Below are 17945 nucleotides of genomic sequence, written 5' to 3' on the forward strand. Positions count from 1 at the left end.
TATTCTTCTGTTGAACAGATTTGCAAGGCTGCAACTTGGTCGTCTCTTCACACTTTTTCCAAAGTTTACAAATTTGATTATTTTGCCTCGTCCAAGGCTGTTTTTGGGAGAAAGGTTCTTCAAGCAGTGGTGCCTTCCGTTTAGGTTCCTGTCTTTTCCCTCCCTTTCATCCATGTCCTTTAGCTTTGGTATTGTATCCCATAAGTAAGAATGAAATCCGTGGACTCGTCATATCTTGTAAAAGAAAAGGAAATTTATGCTTACCTGATAAATTTGTTTCTTTTATGATATGACGAGTCCACGGCCCACCCTGTTCTTTTCTAAGACAGGTCTTTATTTTTGTTAAACTTCAGTCACCTCTGCACCTTGGCTTTTCCTTTCTCTTCCTAACTTCGGTCGAATGACTGGAGTGGGAGGGAAGGGAGGAGCTATATATACAGCTCTTCTGTGGTTCGCTTTGCCGCCTCCTGCTGACCAGGAGGCGATATCCCATAAGTAAGGATGAAATCCGTTGACTCATATCGTAAAAGAAACAAATTTATCAGGTAAGCATATATTTCCTTTTTATATAGCTTTGTTATATTTTGAAACTCTTTGCAGTGTTATCTATTCTACAGTTCAACTTGTTTTTTGTTTTCTTTTTAAAGACACGATTAGTCCATGGATCATCTTCATTACTTATGGGATTACACCTCCTGGTCAGCAGGAGGAGGCAAAGAGCACCACAGCAGAGCTGTTATATATAGCTGCTCCCTTCCCTCCAACTCCAGTCATTCTCTTTGCCTACGTTAGTGATAGGAAGAGATAAAGTGAGGTGTTAGTATAGATTCTTCAATCAAGAGTTTATTATTTTTAAAGTAGTGCCAGAGAGTACTGCTTTATTCTAGGGTGTAGCCGTAGTCTCTTCAGTAGAGCTTTTGGGGCTTTAGAGCTATAGGAACTTGTGGGACATTATTCTCACTGTGCCTCCTATACATTTATGCTGCCCTAATCCTGATAGCCTAAGCACATTTAACTTAGGCTTATCTTATTCCACAGGGCTATGGGAGGGAGAGGACCTCTTAAACCTGCTGGACTGTCCTGCTGTCGGACAGCATTTAAGGTAAGTGCTAACTTTGTTCATTCTGGGGAGTACCCTCAGAGTAAAGTGGGCACTTAAACTTTATTTGAAGCTTATATAAGACTTCTTATGTTGGGACATTAATCCCTATTATATGGAGGGGTTTGTTTGGACAGCCATGAGTACAGGAACTGGGGCTGGGAGAAGGCTTGGAGTCTTTTGCCGAATTTTTCAATTTTTTTAAGCCTGCAATAGTTAAGCAGGCTGAAAAGGAGGTTTTTGGCTCATTTTATTATAGATGGCGGTTACGGTTCCTAGTTTACTTTTACTCCGATGTCGGGTAATGTGTTTGGGAAGTTATGCCCACGATGGGCAGGGCTATAGTTTCGCACACTGCCTTTAGATTATTGCGCAGCCCTCGACAGAAGTGGACATCTGCAAACGTGGCTCTACTACCGCATGTCTTTCTGAATAATCTGGCAAGCAGTTGTAGCGTTTTTGTGCCCCTGAGTATCCGGATCGTTTTCATCTATGCTACAAGTGTTCCGGTCAGGGAGTGAGTCTGTTGGCAGGTAGGTGTCTGAATTTACTTTTGTTTAACTGCCGGGGTACGTTTTTCTATAATGCAGTTAAAAAGTTGCTGTTTAAAATTTAAAGGCACAGCATCGTTTTTGTTTTCCTTTTTTTTTTTTTTTCTTTCATCAAATTTTTTGAGAACAATTTGATTGTCTTGAGCATATGTTTCTTATATAATATAAAAGGTTACTTTTGTAAACTCTTAAAGAGACAGTAACGTTTTTGATTTAAAAAAAAAAAAGATTTTTTCTTTTTGTATTTTAGTATGGACATAGGAGCCATGCAAAATGTTACTTGCTCCATGTGTTTGGATGCTAATGTGGAACCACCAATCCCTTTCTGTCCCTCATGTATTGAGAGGGCTTTAAGTTATAAGGAAAAGATTTTTCATGAGCAAAATTTTTCAAAGGCGGATGCTTCTCAGGATTCTAATGATGAGATTCAGAGTATGCCGCAGCTTTCTCCCCAAGCGTCCCAAGATTTAACGTGCGCACAAGCAGTGCCCTGTACTTCTGCTCTAGCACCTGCTGGAGTTACCTTAAAAGACATAGCTGCGCTTATGTCTTCCACAATTTCTAATGTGTTGTCTGTTTTTCCTATGCTGCAAGGCAAATGTAAGAGGAAGGACAACCATGTTGTCAGTGAGGTTTCTGATGCAATGGTGGCAATCTCGGATGTACCCTCCCAGGGAACTGAGTTGGAGGGTATGGAGGTTCTATCAGAAGGCGAAATTTCAGATTCAGAGAGTTCATTACCTTTGACTGATTCAGAGGTTGTATCTTTCAGGTTCAAACTAGAACACCGCCAGTTACTCAGGGAGGTTTTGGTGACTTTAGACGACTGTGATTCTACAGTAGTGGTCGCTCCTGCGAAGTCGAGTAAATTGGAAGATATTTCAAAGTTTCTTCTTACTCAGACGTTTTTCCAGTACCGAAACAAACTTCGGAGATTATTTCCAAGGAATGGGATAGACCAGGTATTCCCTTTTCCCCATCTCCTATTTTCAAGAAGATGTTTACTATAGCGGACGCTATCAGGGAAATCTGGCAGACGGTTCCTAAGGTGGAAGGAGCTATTTTCACCCTAGCCAAGCGAACTACTATTCCCATTGAGGATAGTTGTGCTTTTAAAGATCCCATGGACAAGAAGTTGGAGGGTCTACTTAAAAAGATTTATGTTCACCAGGGTCTGCTGTTGCAGCCGACTGCGTGCATTGCTACGGTCACTAGTGCAGCAGCTTATTGGTTTGATGCTCTGTCTGAGTCTCTCAGAACTGAGACCACTTTAGAGGAGATCCAAGATAAGATTAAAGCTCTAAAGTTGGCTTATGCCTTTATTACAGATGCTTCTCTGCAAATTACTAAATTGGCAGCTAAGAGTTCGGGGTTTTCTATCCTAGCCCACAGAGCCTTATGGTTAAAACCCTGGTCTGCGGACATATCATCCAAGTCTAAGCTTCTGGCAATTACTTACAAGGGGAAGACCTTGTTTGGACCGGGCCTGAAGGAAATTATGTCTGATATCATGGGAGGCAATGGTAAACAAAAAGGACGACAAAGTAATTTTCGTTCCTTTTGAAATTTCAAAGGAAATTCTTTCTCTTCCTCCTCTAAACAGGAAGTGAACTATTCGCAATCTAAGCCTACTTGGAGACCCAACCAGTCTTGGAACAAGGGTAAACAATCCAAGAAGCCTGCTGTTGAATCCAAAACAGCATGAAGAGCATGCCCCCGATCCGGGACCGGATTTGGTAGGGGGCAGGCTCTCATTCTTCTTTCAGGCTTGGGTTCGGGACGTTCAGAATCCGTGGGCGGTAGAAATAGTGTCTCAGGGATACAAACTGGAATTCAAGAATTTTCCTCCCAGAGAAAGATTTCTTCTTTCAAGATTATCTGCAAACCAGATAAAACCTATATTAGACCTCAAGAGTCTAAATAAGTTTCTCAGAGTTCCATCATTCAAGATGGAAACTATTCGTACCATTCATCCATTGAGGGTCCAGGAGGGTCAATTTATGACGACAGTGGATTTAAAGAATGCATATATACATGTTCCTACCCACAGAGATCATCGCAAGTTCCTGAAGTTTGCTTTTCTGGACAGACACTTTCAGTTTGTGGCTCTTCCTTTCGGGTTGGCCACGGCACCCAGAATTTTCACAAAAGTTCTGTGGTCTCTACTGGCGGTTCTAAGACCGCGGGGCATTGCTTTGGCATCCTATCTGGATGATATTCTAATCCTGGCGCCATCTTGTCAACAAGCAATATCTCATACCAACGTTGTGCTATCCTTCCTGAGATCTCACAGGTGGAAGGTAAATCTGGACAAGAGTTCCTTAATCCCAAAGATAAGGGTAGCTTTCTTGGGAACTCTAATAGATTCTATATCTATGAGGATTTTTCTGACAGAGGTCAGGAAGTCAAAGATTCTAGATACCTGCCGAGTACTTGGCCGTCAGTGGCTCAGTGCATGGAAGTAATCGGACTGATGGTGGCGGCAATGGACATCATCCCGTTTGCTCGTTTTCACCTGCAGTTAAACATGCTCAGGCAGTGGAATGGAGATTATGCAGACTTGTCTCCTCGAATAACCCTGGAACAGGAGACGAGGGACTCTCTTCGATGGTGGTTGTCTCTGGATCAACTATCCCAGGGAACCTGCTTTCGCAGACCTTCCTGGGTGATTGTGACAACAGACGCAAGCCTTCAACATCCTGGAACTGAAAGTGATCTTCAATGCTCTTCTGGCCTGGCCTCAGTTGACTTCGGCCCAGTTCCAGTCGGACAACATAACGACAGTGGCTTACATCAATCATCAGGGAGGAACGAGGAGTTCCTTAGCGATGACCGAGGTTGCAAAAATAATTTGATGGGTGGAGGCCCACTCTTGCCATCTGTCAGCGATCCACATCCCAGGGGTGGACAACTGGGAGGTGGATTTTCTTAGCAGGCAGACTTTTCATCCGGGAGAGTGGGAACTCCATCCGGAGGTGTTCTCCACCCTGATTCTCAAATGGGGTCGACCGGAGTTGGATCTCATGGCATCTCGTCAGAATGCCAAGCTCCCAAGATACGGGTCGAGGTCCAGGGATCCCCAGGCGGAACTGATAGATGCTTTGACGGTTCCTTGGTCCTTCAATCTTGCATACCTATTTCCTCCGTTTGCGCTTCTTCCTCGGGTCATTGCTCGAATCAAGCAGGAGAGGGCACCAGTGATCCTCATTGCTCCTGCTTGGCCTCGCAGGATTTGGTATGCAGATCTGGTGGACATGTCATCCCTGCCACATTGGAGACTTCTGTTGAGGAAGGACCTTCTCATTCAAGGGCCCTTCCTTCACCCAAATCTAGTTTCTCTGAAGCTGACTGCTGGGAGATTGAATGGTTAATCCTGTCCAAGCTGGGTTTTTTTGATTTAGTCATAGAGACCATGATTCAGGCTTGTAAGCCTGTAACTAGACAAATTTACCATAAGATATGGCGTACATATCTTTATTGGTATGAATCCAAGGGCTACTCATGGAGTAGAATTAGGATTCCCAGAATTTTGTCTTTTCTCCAAGAGGGTTTGGAGAAGGGTCTGTCGACAAGTTCCCTAAAGGGACAAATTTCTGCCTTATCTATTTTGTTACACAAACGTATGGCTGAGGTTCCAGATGTACAATCTTTTTGTCAGGCCATGGTTAGGATCAGGCCTGTGTTCAAACCAGTTACTCCTCCATGGAGTCTGAATTTAGTTCTCAAAGTTCTTCAAGGGGCTCTGTTTGAGCCTATGCATTTCTTAGATATTAAGTTATCTTGGAAAGTTTTATTTCTTGTTGCTATTTCTTCAGCTCGTAGGGTGTCTGAACTCTCGGCGTTACAAAATACTCTTCTCCTTACCTTATTTTCCATTCAGATAAGGTAGTTTTGCGGACTAAACTAGGTTTCCTTCCTAAGGTTGTTTCAGATAGGAACATTAATCAGGAGATTGTTGTTCCTTCCTTGTGTCCATATCCTTCTTCTCATAAAGAACGTCTTCTGCACAATTTGGACGTGGTCCGTGCTTTACAATTTTATTTACAAGCGACTAAGGACTTTCGTCAGTCCTCTTCTTTTGGTTTGTAATTTTCTCTGGAAAACGTAAGGGTCAGAAAGCTACGGCTACCTCTCTTTCATTTTGGTTGAAGAGTATCATCCGTTTTGCATATGAGACTGCTGGACAGCAGCCTCCTGAGAGGGTTACGGCTCATTCCACTAGGGCTGTTGCTTCTTCATGGGCATTCAAAAATGAAGCTTCTGTAGAACAGATTTGCAAGGCTGCGACTTGGTCCTCTTTTCACACTTTTTCACACTTTTTCTAAATTTTACAAATTTGATACTTTTGCTTCGGCTGAGGCAACTTTTGGGAGAAAGGTTCTTCAAGCAGTGGTGCCTTCCGTTTAGGTTCCCTGTCTTGTCCCTCCCGTATCATCTGTGTCCTCTAGCTTGGGTATTGTATCCCATAAGTAATGAAGATGATCCGTGGACTCATCGTGTCTTTAAAAAGAAAAGAAAATTTATGCTTACCTGATAAATTTTGTTTCTTTTTAGACACGATGAGTCCACGGCCCGCCCTGTTCTTTTAAGACGGGTTGGTTTTTTTTTTTGTAAACTTCAGAAACCTCTGCACCTTGGCTTTTCCTTTCTCTTCCTAACTTCGGTCGAATGACTGGAGTGGGAGGGAAGGGAGGAGCTATATATACAGCACTGCTGTGGTGCTCTTTGCCTCCTCCTGCTGACCAGGAGGTGTAATCCCATAAGTAATGAAGATGATCCGTGGACTCATCGTGTCTAAAAAGAAACAAATTTATCAGGTAAGCATACATTTTCTTTTTCTAACTTTTTTTTTTTTTAAATCACCCATTCTTCTAGGGAACATTTTTGGAATGCCACCCTGATTTCCGGATAAACCACCGTTTCCACAAAGCTTGTGTTAATCCAATGAATGGCGTGATCTTCTGCCCCCACTGTGGTGAAGATGCTTCTGAGGCGGAGCAAATTACAATAGCAAAGCTGGATGTACAGGTGCCCATTCCTGCCCCTCACTTCCATGAGGGAGGCGGACCAGGGAGGGCAGACACTACGCAGCCCAGGTATGGCTTTTGTGCTATTTATTTGCCAAAGAAGGGGGCAATGAACCAACTGTCAAGACGAACAATATATAGGAATTTTAAAAAGGGCAATACAATAAATTACCAAAAAATAACAAATGATCAACCAATGAATATAATTAAAACTATCTGATATGTTTAGACACGCAAGTCAATTAAGTTTTCATTATTTCAGTAGTGTACAAGTTTTCCACTTTATATTATTAAATGTACCTCTTTCTTTGTTTCTCATTTGTGTAACTTAGTTCCTTTCCATTAGAGCATACTGCTGTAGGCTCAGGAGCATGCACGTGACTTCAGAATTATATGGTACACTACCTCAGTATGCTCTCATGGAAAGGAGCTAAGTTTCAGTTTGTTGAAACAATCTTCGAGTTTTAACTAGACCACAACACATTGTGAATAAAATGACAAGTCCTTCAAAATTCTGCAAAATCTCTGCCTCTACTAATGGTTTCAGACATTGCTGTAGTGATGTCTTTGCGGTGTTGCCTATGTCAGAGTTGCGCTAACATCTGATGTCACTAGGAGAAGCAGAACTTTTGGTCTTTATTGTAAGGCCCATGGAGTATGTGTATATACACACGCACACATATACTGTATATATAATTTCCACTAGTAAATCGTGGCTTTTATCTTCTCTTTAACATAGTGTGTGGTATATGGCAATATATAATTATTTCCTCCTTTTTTTTTTTTTTTTCTTTTTCTCCCCCCCCCCCCCCCTACTCAGTGCACGGATGAGTGGCACAGTCGATGGAAAACGTCCCCTTCTTGAATCCCCTTCTCTGAATGGAACCACTTCTGGCCCCAGCCTGCTCCTCCCCTCAGGCATTTCTCTAAATGCAGATGGGTTGCCTGCTGGCCCCGGCCGGGAGGCCCTTGAGAAGGCATTGCTATCACAGGATGCTGATACGTGAGTGGCTAAATGATTGCTCTCTTCTTCCCATCTCTTCTCCTCCTGTCCTCTTAATAATCTTTTCACTTTACATTTGCCACGGTCACTCTGTATATTAATCATATTTTATTTAATTTATGGTTTTGTTATATCACCACTAGAATTTATATTCATTTCCACAGTGACAGTGTTATTCCAGAGTTCCCAGCACAGGACCATTCTTCAGCCAAATTGAAATCTGTTGCAATAGAAATTTTAACAAAATAGCATAAACTATAGTTGGACTCTTCTATAAATAACATTTAAGCTGTTCTTAAAGTGCCATAAAACATCTAGTTATGTGCATATTATAAAAGGGTCAACTGAGCTAAAAAAGTGTAAAAAAGCTTATGTGTTTTTTTAAAAAAAAAACTAAAAACCTGCAGAATTACTTACACTTTAATGTTGCCAAGTGTAGGCTGCTCCACCCCCCTTATCAGTGTCCTACTCCAAACCTTTTGGTATCATATAACAAAGTGTTCATGTAAAGATAATTACTCATGCAAGCAAGGTTTGAGGAGGGGACAGAAGGTACTGCTATTGCTTGTTGCCAAGAGGCTTGCTAGTTTCCATGGGGATAATGTCACATGCTTTGTGAAAGCTTCAGCATTATACTGTGCACTGCTTTAATCAGGTGCCTTGTGACTCTGCCCCCTAACGTGCACGTGCGCATTCTGTAGAAGCTATGGCCTGGATAGCACCTTCCATATATGGAAATGACCAGGAGGGATCTTGCTGCAAACAAAACTATACCTGAATTAATGGGGGTTAAAACAGAAACTGTTTTGCAGGTATGCCTTGGCTGCATCATATATTTAGAAACCTATGTTAGTCCATACTGTTTTATGTCCCTTTAATTTTCATGCAAACTCTTGTTCATCCGATGGGTCATCCTAGCAGAATTTTAATTTCCAAAACATTTCTTTCACTTTAATAGACTAAGCCTCATAGACCTGATCATACGTCTTGTACTCTGGTGATAGACTTCTTAAGCAGGATCCAGATTCTCTCCACTGAATTGCAGCTTCACTGGGAAATGTTATTTTCCATAATGATATAATGTTGTTTTCATAGGCAGATCTTCTGTCTGTATGTAGCAACTGAAATGTTTGTCAGTTCTTTAGCAGACTTACAAACTATCTTTCTCTGAAATGTATGCTTTTTTGCACAAGTGAAATTTCAGCCTGTTTAATCTAGTTCATCCATTTGCACTTATTCCTTGTCTGCACTGCAGGATCACGAAGAAGAAATGAGTTTTCATTGCAATTCTACCATATCTTAAAGTGAAGGTTCCTTTTGATGAATTAGTGCCGGTTTTTAATAAACCTATTAAAAACAAGGGCACTTTAATTAATCAAAATTGACATTTCACTGTTTTCTTCAAAAACTTACCTTTTAATCCTGGCAGCCGCTCCAGCACTTCCTCTGCCCGTCGCAAGCCGTCTTTGCGGGTCCAAAATGACGAATCCGGCTTCCTCCAAAGCAAATTTGATGATAAAAGTAAAGTAGAACATTTTTAAAATGACATGCCCTTTCTGAATCATGAAAGCTTAATTTGGACTTTACTATACCTTTATTATTATTATACTTTTATTTATGAAGCGCCATCATAATCCGCAGCGCTGTCCATGGATACAGTTCATTTAAATAAAAACATTGATCTAAAACTTGTAAGAGACAGAACACAATATACAAACACATACATGAGGAATCGAGGGCCCTATTCCTGTGGGAACTTACAATCTAGAAGGGTAGGAATTTGAGAAACAGGAGGTGAGGACTGCAAGATTGAGAAAGATGTTAATGCAGAGTTAGAAGAGGGAATGTTGTTAGGTAAGAGAAATTTAATTTATTATTGAGTTGGGTGGTAGGCTTCTCTGAACAAAAAAGTCTTAAGGGAGCATTTAAAGGAAGACAGATTAGGGCAAAGCCTGACAGCACGAGGGAGAGTGTTCCTGAGGGTAGGTGCTGCACGACAGAAGTCCTGCAGTCTACCATGAGAGGAGGTGATAGTCGTGGATGCAAGGAGCAGGTCATTGTTGGATCTTAGTGGGCGGGCTGGAGTATACTTGTTGACTAGAGAGGATAGGTAGTGGGGAGCGGCATTTGTGAGAGCTTTGTATGTAAGGGTGATAATTTTGAATTTTATTCTGCTGTGAATGGGGAGCCAATGAAGGGACTCGCAGAGAGGTGCAGCAGATATAGAGCGACGGAAAATGTGGATCAGCCTGGCAGAGGCATTTAGGATGGATTGAAGGGGCGAGAGGCAGTAAAGAGGAAGGCAAGTAAGTAGGTTATTGCAGTAGTCAAGTCGGGAAATAACAAAGGAGTGGATTATTTGCTTTGTGGTGTTAGCGCTCAGAAAAGGGCCAATCTTGGAAATATTGCGTAAATGGTTGTGGCAGGATGTAGAAAGCGATTGGATATGGTGGACGAAGGATAGATTTGAGTCAAGTGTAACTCTGAGGCAGCGGACTTGGGCTGATGGGGAAATGGTGATGCCGTCAACAGGGATAGAGAAGTCAGAAGTCGGCGTAGAGCTTGAGGGGGGGATAAGAAGGAGCTCAGTCTTGGACATGTTAATCTTTAGGTGGTGAGAGGCCATCCAGGAAGAAATACCAGATAAGCAGTCGCTGACATGAGAAAGGACAGAGGTAGAGAGAGCAGGGGTGGAGAGGTAGATCTGGGTGTCATCAGCATAGAGGTGATATTTGAAGCCATAACTGTTAAGTTTACACAGCGAAGAAGTATAAATGGAGAAGAGTAGAGGACACGGAACAGATCCTTGAGGTACTCCACAGACCGAGGCATTGGAGAGGAGGAGTCGCTGGCAAATGACACAGAAAAAGACCTGTGAGAAAGATAGGAGTGAATCCAGGAAAGAGCAGTGTCACAGAGGCCAAAAGAACTAAGGGTCTGCAGGAAGAGGGGGTGATCAACTGTGTCGAAGGCAGCTGAGAGGTCAAGTAAGATGAGTATATAGTAGTGGCCAATATTTTTAGCAGAGAGAAGATTGATTAAAGAACCTTTAATTATCCCCCTGGTTTTCAGTTTGTTAGCACACCGGCCTCTTCAGCTGGAGCCAATTTGCTAATCGGATCCTTGCAGATTAAATCTAGAGGCCTAGTTGCTTAGTGGACAAGAGTCCAGCAACTAAATATCTTTGGCTCCTGTAAATAGTCTCTGATGCAGGGCGGAAAAATAATCTAGCACTTCAGCCTACTAAATGATTTTGGATGTTTTTTCATTCTGAGTGGTTGGTTTAGTGACTTATTTCTACTGCTGATTTACATCAGTGTCATATTCTGTTATTTCAGCAAAGTATCGGTTCAGTTACACTCAAGGTTCAAATATTTGCTATCTCTGAAATTGTGGGTATATGTTGGGCTTTTGTCCCAGGCTGTCACACGTCTCTAGCTTGTTGGAAGATCAGTTTTCTTTTTTAAGACACGATGAGTCCACGGATCATCTTAATTACTAATGGGATATTCACCTCTTGGTCAGCAGGAGGAGGCAAAGAGCACCACAGCAGAGCTGTTAAATAGCTCCTCCCTTCCCTCCCTCTCCAGTCATTCTCTTTGCCTACGTAAGGGATAGGAAGAGGTAAAGTGAGGTGTTAGTATAGATTCTTCAATCAAGAGTTTATTATTTTTAAAGTAGTGCAAGATTGTGCTGCTTTGTTCTAGGGTGTAGCCTAGTCCATATCGGTCTCTTCAGTAGAGCTTTTGGTGGCTTTAGAGCAATAGGAACTGGTGGGGCATAATTCTCACTTCGCCTCCCATGTAATGGTTTGCTGCCCTTACCAAGAAAATCTGAGGGATATTTACACAGGACTTTTAAAATTACAGGTCCATGTGAGAGAGAGGACCTCGCAAACCTGGGAACTGCCTTACTGTCCGGCAGGAGATAATGAGGTAAGTGCTAACTTTATTCTGGGGGTTGAAGCAAGGAGACTCAGAAGAAAGTTGGGCACTTCATTTTTATTATTCCTTATTGGATTTAGCTTCCTTCAGAGGCTTACAGATAGTTTCCCTCAGAGTTTTAGGGGGCACTTTGGGACAGTTAGATGCAGGCACTGGGGCTGTATGGGACATAGGCTCTCATTTCATAGCTAATGATCTATACATTAGAACAAGCTCAGTGTGAAGTGATCATATTGCCATAACGGAGCCATCACTGAAGAGCTATACATCAGATAAGCTCAGTGTGAGGTAATGCTTGAGACTTATGTTATTATCTCCCGGCGGTTTCATAATAGCCGACCCGGAGATCTCATATTGCCATAATAGATGATTTGCCAGAACCGTTGAGCTACAGTGGATATAAAAAGTCTACACACCCCTGTTAAAATGTCAGGTTTCTGTGATGTAAAAAAATGAAACAAAGATAAATAATTTCAGAACTTTTTCCACCTTTAATGTTACCTATAAACTGTACAACTTGATTGAAAAACAAACTGAAACTTCTAGGTGGAGGGAAGTAAAAATAAAAAAACTAAAATAACATGGTTGCATAACTCGGGATGCAGCTGTGTTTAGAATTGAGCAATCACATTCAAAATCATGTTAAATAGGAGTCAGCATACACCAGCCATCATTTAAAGTGCCTCTGATTAGCCCCAAATAAAGTTCAGCTGTTCTAGTCGGTCTTTCCTGACATTTTCTTAGTCGCAACCTACAGCAAAAGCCATGGTTCGCAGAGAGCTTCCAAAGCATCAGAGGGATCTCGTTGTTAAAAGGTATCAGTCAGGAGAACGGTATAAAAGAATTTCCAAGGCATTAGATATACCATGGAACACAGTGAAGACAGTCATCAAGTGGAGAAAATGACGCAACAGTGATGTTACCAAGAACTGGACGTCCCTCCAAAATTAATGAAAAGATGATTAGAAAACTGGTCTGGGAGGCTGCCAAGAGGCCTACAGCACCATTAAAGGAGCTGCAGGAATATCTGGCAAGTACTGGCTGTGTGGTACATGTGACAACAATCGCCCGTATTCTTCATATGTCTGGGCTATGGGGTAGAGTGGCAAGATGGAAGCCTTTGCTTACGAAAAAAAACATCCAAGCCCAGCTAAATTTTGCAAAAACACATCTGAAGTCTCCCAAAAGCATGTTGCAAAAGGTGTTCTGGTTTGATGAAACCAAGATTAAACTTTTTGGCCATAATTCCAAAAGATATGTTCGGCGCAAAAACACTGCTTATAACCAAAAGAACACCATACCCACAGTGAAGCATTTTGGTGGCAGCATCATGCTTTGGGTCTGTTTTTCTTCAGCTGGAACTGGGGCCTTAGTCAAGGTAGAGGGAATTATGAACAGTTCCAAATACCAGACAATATTGGCACAAAACCTTCAGGCTTCTGCTAGAAAGCTGAACATGACAAGGAACTTAATCTTTCAGCATGACAACGACCCAAAGCATACATCCAAATCAACAAAGGGATGGATTTACCAGAAGAAGATTAAAGTTTTTGAATGGCCCAGTCAGAGCCCAGACCTGAATCCAATCGAAAATCTGTGGGGTGATCTTAAGTGGGCTGTGCACAAGAGATGCCCTCACAATCTGACAGATTTGGAGTGTTTTTGCAAAGAAGAGTGGGCAAATCTTGCCAAGTCAAGATGTGCCATGCTGAAAAACTCATATCCAAAAAGACTGAGTGCTGTAATAAAATCAAAGGGTGCTTCAACAAAGTATTAGTTTAAGGGTGTGCACACTTATGAAACCATATTATTTTAGTTTTTTATTTCTACTTCCCTCCACCTAAAAGATTTTAGTTTGTTTTGCATTTGAGTTGTACAGTTTATAGGTCACATTAAAGGTGGAAAAAGTTCTGAAATGATTTATCTTTGTCTCATTTTTTTACATCACAGATACGTGATATTTTAACAGGGGTGTGTAGACTTTTTATATCCACTCTATATATCAGATAAGCTCCGTGTGAGGCAATGTATGGGACTTACATTCTTATCTCCCGGCGGTTTAATAATAGCCGACCGGGAGATCTCTTATGGCCACAATTAATGAGCTATGCTTGAGCGAGCTCAGATAGGTGATTTCACGTTAGTCGGACTAGAAGCTGTTCAGTCCGTTACTATACTCCTGAAGGCCGTTTTACTAAGTAATAGATATTGATGGCGACCGGGAGAGGATTATGTTAACGCCCACAACGGGCGGAGTTATGTGTGGCGCCAATTTGTTGCGCACCACTTTGTTTGTTCTTCCTGGTATCGGAAGATTTAGTGGAGAGTGTTTTTCTCGTTAAGGTGAAAGTGTTGCACCAGACAGTGTTTCAAAAGGGCTTAGTCCGGAATATCTAACCCGTTTCTGCACATAAAAATAAAAAGTTGGAGTTTAAAATTAGAGACAGTAACGTTTTTTAGGTGTTACTTTTATTAAAGGAATTACAGCTGTTTATTTGCTTAATTCATCCATGTGTCTTAGGATGGAACAAGAGCACACATAAAATAAAGTTAGTTTTTAAGATTTAAAGAGACAGTAACGTTTTTTTATGTGTCAATTTTTATTAAGAAATTGCACTCTTTTTCTGAACCTTCTCCTTTTAAGGCGTTTGCTGTTTTGAAGTCTGTTGACAATGGTCACCTTATGCCACAAATTTCTCCTATAGTGCCCACAAAATGTTATGGCTCACATGCAGTGCCCTGCGCTTCCTCTCACACTCCATCCAGAGTTACTCTGCATTTCATGCATTATGTTTTTCCCAGGTGGAAGAAAACATTTCTACAGGAGTTATTTTCAATTGTTTAGGCGATTGATTCAGTAGTTGCTATTCCGAATGGTTCTTCCCTGTTACCTGAAAGAGGAAGATACTTTGGGATTATATGATCCTGAGGTTGTTTTTCTTTTAGTTTTTTTAGCTTGAACACCTCCATTTGGTACTTTACGAGGCTTTAACTACCCTGGGCGACTCCGACAATACCGGTGTAATCTATCCTTGTGCGTCCAGTAAGTTAAAAGGAATGGAAGAGACCGCATTCCCTATATTTCAAAAGATGTTTCCCATAGCCGACTCAGCTAAGGAGGCTGGGCAAACATTCCCTAGGGTGGAAGGAGTAGTTTCCAGCTTAGCTATGTGAACTATTATTCCCCCTAGAGGATAGTTGGGTTTTTCAAAGGTCCAATGGACAAAAATTAGAAAAAGTTGTACACCAGGGCTTACAATGGCAACCAGCGTACTTTGCTACCGTCACTAGTGCGACGGCATATTGGTTTGATGCGTTGTCTGATGCTACTAAGTCAGAATCTCCCCTGGATAAAATCCAGGATAAGATAAAAGCTTTCAGATTGGCTAATTCCTTTATTTCAAAATCTTCCCTTCAAGTTTTCAATCTGGGAGCATAGGTTTCAGGTTTTTCTGTTCCAGCTCACAGAGGCTTATAGTTAGAGCCTTGATCTACGGATGTATGCTCTAAGTCTAAACTTTTAGCGATTCCTTACAAGGAGAAGTCCTTGTTGGGACCTGACTTGACGGAAATAATTTCTTTTGAGATTTAAAGAATTAAGAAGAAAATAAAATCGAATTAGCCTGCTGTAGAATCATAGACAGCATGAAGGACATGCCCCCGATCCGGGATTGGATCTTGTAGGGGGCAGACTTTCCGTCTTCGTTCAGGCTTGGGTTCGAGATGTTCAGGATTCGTGGGCAATAGAAAATAGTGTCCCGGGGATACAATCTAGAGTTCAAAAGTTTTCCTCCCAGAGGCAGGTTTCTGCTTTCAGGATTATCTGCAGATCAGACAAGAGGGGAGGCGTTCTTACACTGCGTAGGAGATCTCTCAGACCTGGGAGTGATTGTTCCAGTTTCCATACAGGTACAGGTTCTGGGTTTTTTATCCCAATCGGTTTGTGGTTCCCACAAAAGAGAGAAGCTTCAGACCACCTTTTAGATCTCAAGAGTTTAAATAAACTTCTTTGTGTACCGTCCTTCAAGATGGAATCTATTTGTTCCATTCTTCCCTTGATCCAAGAGGGTCAATTTATGACAACAGTGGATTTAAAGGACTCGTATCTTCATGTGCCATTCTCAAGAATCGTTTCAAGTTCTAAGGTTTGCCTTTTTGGGCAAACGCTTCCTGTTTGTGGCTCTTCCTTTCGGTCTTGCCACAGCTCTCAGAGTTTTCACAAGATTTCACACAGACATGGTGTTATCCTTCCCGCGTTCTCACAGGTGGAAGGCTAATTTGGAGGGAGTTCCTTAGTACCAAGCACAAGGGTAACTTTCTTGGGAACCATAGCAGGTTCCATGTCAATGAAGATTTTTCTGATAGTATATCAGGACATCAGAGATTGATACTTGTCTAATCATTCAGTCCACTCCTCGGCCTTCAGTGGCTCAGTACATGGAGGTAATCGGTCTCATGGTGGCGGCAATGGACATCATCCCGTTTGCTTGATTCCATCTCAGACCTCTGCAGTTAAGCATGCTCAGGCAATGGATCGGAGATCATACAGATTTGTCTCCTCAAATACTGCTGGAGCAGGAGACAAGGGATTCTCTTCAATGGTGGTTGTCTCTGGATCATCTCTCCCAGGGAACCTGTTTTCGCAGACCATCTTGGGTGATTGTGACAACAGACGCCAGCCTTTTAGGGTGGGGAGCAATATGGGGCTCCCTAAGGTCTCAGGGGGTGTGGACTCAGAGTTTGTTCTTCCTATAAACATTTTGCAGCTGAGAGTGATCTACAAGGTTCTTCTGGCCTGGCCTTAGTTAGCCTCGGTCCAGTTTATCAGGTTCCAGCCAAACAAAATAACGTTGGTGGCTTACATCAATCATCAGGGAGGAATGAGGAGTTCCTTAGCGATGACAGAGGTATCCAAAATAATTCAGTGGGCGGAAGCCCATTCTTGCGGTCTGTCGGCAATCCACATCCCAGCGGGAGTCAACTGGGAGGTGGATTTCCTGAAGCAGGCAGACTTTTCATCTGGGGGAGTGGGTACTCCATCCGGAAGAGTTCTCAAATTTTTTTTTTCATCCGTTTGCTTTTCTTTCTCGTGTCATTGTTCGCATCAAGCAGGAGAGGGCATCGGTGAGCCTCATAGCACCTGCTGCGCCTCGCAGGATTTGGTATGCAGACCTGGTGGACATGTCATCTCTGCCACCTTGGAGACTTCCGTTGAGGTAGGACCTTCTGATTTAAGGGCTCCTCCTTCATCCAACTCTGGTTTATCTGAAAAGGACTGCTTGGAGATTGAACGCTTAATTTTATCCAAGCAGGGTTTCCTGGCTCTGTCATTGAGACCATGATTCAGGCTCGTAAGCCTGTCTCTAGAAAGATTTATCATAAGATATGACGTAAATATCTCTATTGTTGTGAATCCATGGTCTACTCATGGAGTAGTGTTAGGATTCCTAGCATTTTGTCTTTCTCCAAGAGGGTTGGAGAAAGGGTTTATCGTCCAGTTCCCTGAAGGGTCAAATCTGTCTTTTTTTTCTATTTTGTTACTCAGACATTTGGCAGATGTCCCAGATGTACAATCTTTTTGTCAGACCTTGGTTGGGATCAGGCCTGTGTTCAAACCAGTTACTCCTCCATGGAGTCTGAGTTTTGATCTCAGAGTTCTTCAAGGTGCTCAGTTTGAGCCTATAAATTCCTTAGATATTATGTTGTTATCTGGGAAAGTTTTATTTCTTGTTGCTCTCTGGCGTAGCTTAGTGGATAGCACTCCTGGTTGAGAAGCAGAAGTTTTAGAGTTCAAATCTACCCACGGGTACTGTTCATTTAATGGAGAGTGTCAGAGATCTCGTCATTTCAGTTTGAATCTCCTTATCTTATTTTCCATTCAGATAAGGTAGTTTTACGTACTAAATTAGGATTTCTTCCTAAGGTTGTTTCTGATCGGAACAATAATCAGGAGATTGTTGTTCTTGTGTCCTAATCCTTTGTCTCAGAAGGAAAGACTTCTGCACAATTTGGACGTGGTCCGTGCTTAAAGTTTTACCTGTAGACGACTAAGGACTGTCGTCAGTCGTCTTCTTTGTTTGTTTGTTTTTTTTTCAAGAAAACGCAAGTGACAGAAAGCTACAGCTACTTCTCTTTCTTTTGGCTGAAGAGTATCATACGTTTTGCATAGGAGACTGCTGACAGCAGCTTCCAAAGAGAGTTGTGGCTCATTCCATGAGGACTGTTGCTTCCTCATGGGCATTCCAGAAGCTTCTGTGGAACAAATTTTTAAGACTGCAAGACTGGTCTTCTCTTCACATTTTTTTTTTTCTCCAAATTTGA

General features: G+C 42.0%; 1 protein-coding gene across 2 annotated transcripts in view; it reads left to right on the plus strand.

Moving 5' to 3' along the window:
* Nucleotides 1-17945, plus strand: part of EHMT2 (euchromatic histone lysine methyltransferase 2) — a 135154-nt gene that overhangs the window by 51014 nt on the left and 66195 nt on the right. For both annotated transcript variants that reach the window (XM_053721981.1, XM_053721982.1), the window contains 2 exons: nucleotides 6526-6746; nucleotides 7498-7680. In XM_053721981.1, the coding sequence (XP_053577956.1) occupies nucleotides 6526-6746; nucleotides 7498-7680 (404 nt within the window). The remainder of the gene's footprint in view (nucleotides 1-6525; nucleotides 6747-7497; nucleotides 7681-17945) is intronic.

This window comes from Bombina bombina, chromosome 7 (genome assembly GCF_027579735.1).
Source record: "Bombina bombina isolate aBomBom1 chromosome 7, aBomBom1.pri, whole genome shotgun sequence".
Lineage (NCBI taxonomy): Eukaryota > Metazoa > Chordata > Amphibia > Anura > Bombinatoridae > Bombina > Bombina bombina.